We start from the raw sequence: 5,782 nt of genomic DNA, 5'->3' as shown, positions 1-5,782 counted from the left end.
CATGCGCTGCAGCAGAATGCCGCGTAGCCCCTCTGGCACAGAAACCTCCGCAGAGCAGCTTCTAGATCATCCTTCGGGACTTCTGAATTTTCTTCGAGGAATTCAGTAATGTTTTCCAGGAGGCCTGGGCTGTCGCGAATCACAGGATATCTTGCGTCAAGACCAGGGAAAACCGCCAAGATCTGCTGCAGATCGACTTCTGTGTGGGGGGTGGACCTAGTGGCAGACATAGCGCTGGAACCCTGCGAAAAGAGGAGGGCTATCCCTGCAAAAGAACACCAACGATATTTCAAATTAGATCTTTGTTGGAATCCATCGCTGTAGGTTGAGTGAAACCAAACGTACCGAGGAAGATTGTCCCTGAGCATATCCGAGAGGAGGAAAGGATCGCCATTTTTGTAGACAAGGGGAAGGCAGACAACTATTAATGAAGGTTTTTCGGAATGCTTCACGGGGAGGCCCGTGATTTCAGGGCGGGGAGGCGGGAGCAAAGATGGCTCCGTGTGGTGATGCTAATGATGCTGCGTCATGTGTCCACAAGGCGGTCAACCAGACAACAAGGGGAAATAAATTACTTGTCTGGAAGTGGTAGCACGTCAGGGTTAGCGTGACACCAACACGTGAGATGGGGAATACGTGGGAGGGCGCGTGAAGCCGATGGACCGCCGTTCGACCAGAGCAGCTTCGGGGGAGTGGAGTAACTGACACCTTGAATCCCTGAAATTGCCACGACGTAATTTTAGGTACCAAGTGAGGATTGTTCCAAATATGTTCTTTATGACTGACTGTCAGCTTTGAACGCCCGTCACCTGTCATGACACTGCACCGCGACTCAGCTTCGACAGTTCTTGACATTTTCGTTCGTGTCCCAGATCCGTATGAACTGACACGTTTTCCACATGTAAGGACAGAAAGAATATGAGCTCTTCAAAAATGAAGAATCATGCTCATAGGTCAATGGAAATATAGCAATAATGCAAATCTGACGATACGATAATGAAAGGCGAGCTGGCGTGGCTTCAGGCGTATGACATCCGCCCACTATTGAAGCCAAAGCTGACGCTCAACGGATTTCTGCTTTAAAATCTATATTTGCCAAAATAAATCAGGAACTTGAATTGGCATTTGTCTAAGACAGAGTTGCTCCCCGAAGCTGCGCATGCTGAGCAGTAGATTCGTGTGGTGCGCAGGAGAAAGTGACCCCGAATGCAACTTAAACTGTTGTACTGGGTCCGTGAGTTGTGAAGTCCACACTTCACACCAAAGTGATGCCATTTGTTACTAAGTTTCCACCTGCGGGGGAGCCTTGAGATCTACTTGGAATGCGTCGTCGTGGATCAAGTGAAGCTATACGCCATACGTATCCACCCATATGTACTGCCCCCAAATGCAAAGCCCATGGCTCCTGTGTAGCTGCCTCAACAGGGGAAGAAAGCAATAGGAAGCAGCAGCGCCTGATTTTTACTGCTCACTCTGTAAAGTTCTCGTTGCTACGCATGGGGCGCAGAGCCAGATCTGTTACGTTCACGAACAACGAAAACTACGAAGACAAAGCGCCAGTTCCGCGCCAGCCATTAGGCTGTTTCCGCATAACAAATGGAAGAAAGTGGAGGAGTCAAGGCCAATAAAAAGTTGTCACTAGAGTGTAAATAGTGATACTTGTGTATGCACGTTTCAGCGAAGCAAGAATTGCTCATCGGCTGGGCGACGATGGGTAAATAACTGCAAAACATATATAAATGGTCATTGCCAAAGGAAAGCCTGCATTAGGAATTCAACTAAACTATCTACGTCAGCAAACGTGCTCAAATATCCCAGAGAGACTCGCACGGACCCGACTGCCTTTGAATGCATTCGTGGCCCATTTCCGATCCAGTCAAGTTGTGGAGTTGGGCGAATCAAGGCACCACTGGGGTCTGAACAGCTTTCTCTTGCGCGGGTTGCATTGACGATGTCTGCGCCTGTTAGTCCGAGGAAATCCTACGCATAAGAAAACGCGAAGCAGACAATTTGCGCATGGCCTGGTGTAGTTGCGAATATCTTTACAATTTGACTGCCGTGCCCTATAGAAGGAAGTGTCTTGAAAGGGCTTGAGTTACCTGGCATCCCCCAGGGTTGCAGAAGCACCCCGTGCGAAGATGAATGCCCGCAGAGGCTGTTTTGGCTTCCACCTGGACAGAGCAGAAACTTCGTCTTTTGGTTTCTTGTCAGCCCTGCATGATTATACAGTCCTTCCCAGATGCAGCATCCCGTTGCAAGGTGCCATGTTTCCTGTCTTACCTCGCTGAACGGAATGAATGAGCCATCGGGCTTGAGCAAGTTGAAATTGACGATTCCTCCTGCACGCCCAACTCCGCAACCGACAATGGAGCGGTTTCCTTAAAGTGGCATTGGCTGGATTCTACAGCGCCAAACATGCCAGGAGAAGCGTGTCTTCGTCCTTTGTCTGAATCGATGCGAGCCATGTTAAAGGGCTGGTTACGAAGTGCGGTACTGCAGCGGCAGGCTTCTGGTGTTTAGTTTATGCGCGAGGCTACAGTTTGGCTGGTTGTGAGAATCGTCTGTTTTACCTGAGGGTTCCTCAGATCGTGCCCAGTAGAGCAGCGCGAAGTTAGCTCCGTTGCGGTGTCGTAGAGCCTTTAGGGAGCGGTAGAGGTGGCGCGTGAGTGCCGCTACATGCCTCTCTATGCGCTCCATTCCAATTGCCTGAGAGCAGTCACTGCCGCATCTGTGCGGCCACGCTGGTGAATCAGTACACCTGAAAAGTGCGAGGCCGCTGTTCTCACGTCGTTGGCATGCAAGCACGTACAGCCGTGCAGATGAGCGCATGCACAAATACGCATGCAGACACGCATGCACGCATAAACCGCAGTTGCGTGCAAACATACAAGCAGGCAAGCATGTAGGTATGCATACAACGCACAAGCAATCATGCACGCAGTCCGCCTGCTGTTGCTGTGCGCCATAGGATTGAAGCAGTGCGCCTGACTGTTTTCTTGCCTGCAGAGCAGCGAATCCATACTTGATGGCGGCGATGGAGAGGAAATTCACCGTCCCGTCTTCAAGGCGAGCCGAAAGGTCTGTCTTTGGCTTCTGCCAGCGCGCGTCGCAGAGAGACCCCGAGACGCTGCCTCCACCCCAGTACACCTGATGACGCAAGCAGACAAAGAACGGCGAAAAAGACGTTTCTTTCAAAGAGTTGCGAGAAGGATATCACTCGGAAGAAGCCGCACAGAGACTTGACAGCACCACTGTTGTTGTACTGCAGCAGCAACGACGCGTGCTGCAGCAGCAGCAGACCTTCTTCAGCACGTCCGCTGCGCTGCGCTTGAGGATGAGCGCGCCTAAACCCGTGGGATATCCAAACATTTTATAAAAAGATAACGCCAAAAAGTCGGGGGCCCCCTCAGGGCCCCTCGCTCCTGAGAGCTGAATGCGCGAAGTCGGCGCAGCAGCGGCGGCGTCGAGGAGGACCAGCCAGCGGCAGTCGCTGGAAAGGCCGACCCTGCGGTGTACAAGCAGCCCCATGCAGCACTAGCCGCAGCAGTAGCAGTAGCATCAATAGAAACGATAGTTGCAGCAGCAATAGCGGCAGCAGTAGCAGCAGCAGAAGTAGTAGCAGCAACCATAGTAGTAACAGAAGTATACCAGCAGAGATAGCTGTAACACTAACAGCAGCAGTACAAATAACAACAACAGCAGCAGCAACAGTGGCTTTAAGGGACATGATTATAACGCCGCCTTTTGAGTGCATTTCGGTTGTTTGGGGTGTTTTGTTTATATTAGTGCAGTGGATGTTAAAATGAGGGTTTAAATGAATACAGCTCGGACTTGTGTATTCTTTCTATCCAGGAGAGGGGGAAGGAGGTGCCATTGAAGTTGTCCTTGAGAGGAAACCCAAAAAGACAGAAGGCGTCGGTGTTGGTTGCTGCAGGGGCTTCTGCCTGCTGCTGCTGCTGCTGCAGTTGTCTCTCCCTCTCGCGAAGCCTCTCTTCTACTTCTCTAGCGGACAACGCGCGCACCGACTTCACGCCAGCTGCAAACGCAAACTCCCTAAGCAATCCCCGCAGCAAAACAAACAACAACAATTCTACCAGTAATAAACCCATCAGCAAAGCAGACAAGCAGAACCACAACAGTAATAAAGAACCCAACAAAACAAACCAAAATCACCCCAACAGCAACAAGAACGCAGCCAAATAGACAGCAACAACCCCGGTAATAATATACCTCCGCAGCAACGCAGACAACAACAACCCAACCAGTAATAAACACCGCAAATTTAAACGCAAAATAACGCACCTCCGCACACACCGCAAAGCGTGCAGCAGCAGAACGCTAAGCAAGTTCCATTTCAGTCCAGCAAACGAACGAACACATAAAAAACAATAAATGCACAAACGAAGAAATAAATAAAGGTACGTAGATAAACATGTACACGCAGTTGCATACAGCTTCAAGTAGGAGACAGATACCGATGAAGACAGACCAACAGATGCTGCTGCTCTAGGCAGACAGAACGGCAGGTTGCATGCAAACACAATACAGCAGGCAAACATGATAAAAGAAACGAAATGAAGAAACAAAGAGAGAGAAAGAGAGAAAAGTAAACAAAAACAACATCTGCCGATATATTCCAACGTCCACATGAAGGGCTTGTTGAGTAGCAACAAGCAGAAGCATACAACTTGAAGTACATCTACATTAAAAAAGGAAACAGACAAACCGAAATGATTCTGCCTCGTAGCATGCAATAGATTGAGTGAATACTCAACAACTAGCACGCGTTACTGCTGAGGTTGCAGCTGCAGTTGCTGCTGCAGTAGCTGTTGCAGTTGCTGCAGTTGTTACTGTACGTGCTACTTCTTGAATGGAGTGCGGTAAAGCTTTAGCTAGTGAGTAGCATATATATATATATATATATATATATATATATAAATTACTGGGCTGCAGAGGAGAGGCGAGAGAAACCGAAAGCGAAAGAAAGGGAGAAAGAAAGGAAGTGCTGGACACACTACAGCGGCAACTGAGGGAGCAGCAGCTCGCTGGGTGTACGTGCAGCTGGGGATGCTAGTGAAGCGCTACGCACCTGACACCGAGGACGGAGTTGTGGTTAATACGGAGATAATAAAACCGAGAAGAAGCAGAGAAAGGGAAGTCTTCTCCCACTAGTTTTATTGCTGCTGTCGCTCCTAAACAACAAAACACAAAATACGCGCACGCAACGCACACTCTGTGCAGCAACTACAGCAGCAACAACAGAAGCAACAACAGAAGCAGCAAACGGAGAAGCGGCCACGACACCAGTGCCTGCAACGCCTTGCCGCAGACAGCCGGAAGCCGCAAAACAAGCGTCACCAGCAGAAGCAGCAGTAGCAACACCAGCAGCAGCAGCAACACCAGCAGCAGCATCAACAGCAGCAGCAGCGTGTTGTGTTGCACCCGAAGTGAAGACGACTGCAAATTCGTCTTCACTGGCGCCGAAAAACTGCAGAGTCAGCTCGCGAGCCTCTCGAGTCCTCTCATCTGCAAGCAGCAACAGCAGCAGCAAAACCAACCAACAGCAGCAGCAGCAAAACCAACAGCAGCAGCAGCAGCAGCAAAGGCAAAAACAGCAACAGAAGAGAAGAAGCATGGAGCAGAAACGCTTGCCGCCCCGCATGCAAGGGGCGCCCTTCGCCAAGACACAGGAGCGCCGGACTCCGTATTTGTGTTTAGGTGTATGTGTATGATTTTGTTCAGATGCATATATTTGGGTTTGTGTTTAGGTATATATATGGGT

At 49.9% G+C, this 5,782-nt stretch overlaps 1 protein-coding gene across 1 annotated transcript; it reads right to left on the bottom strand.

Annotated features, from left to right (window-relative positions):
* Nucleotides 1-1,743: 1,743 nt before the first annotated feature.
* Nucleotides 1,744-5,526, bottom strand: EAH_00057960 (molybdopterin cofactor sulfurase, putative; the record flags this gene model as incomplete). Its single annotated transcript, XM_013393687.1, has 8 exons — nt 1,744-1,980; nt 2,281-2,339; nt 2,571-2,706; nt 2,917-3,147; nt 3,301-3,505; nt 3,832-4,053; nt 5,090-5,192; nt 5,443-5,526. Coding segments are annotated over 8 exons (1,277 nt in total), but the record flags the coding sequence as incomplete, so codon positions are not given.
* Between the last annotated feature and the right edge of the window lie 256 nt (nt 5,527-5,782).

This window comes from Eimeria acervulina, genomic scaffold (genome assembly GCF_000499425.1).
Source record: "Eimeria acervulina Houghton genomic scaffold, Eah_scaff1279, whole genome shotgun sequence".
NCBI classification, from domain to species: Eukaryota; Apicomplexa; class Conoidasida; order Eucoccidiorida; family Eimeriidae; genus Eimeria; species Eimeria acervulina.
Note: the sequence above shows the minus strand (reverse complement) of the source record. Positions and strands in the feature narration are given on the sequence as shown.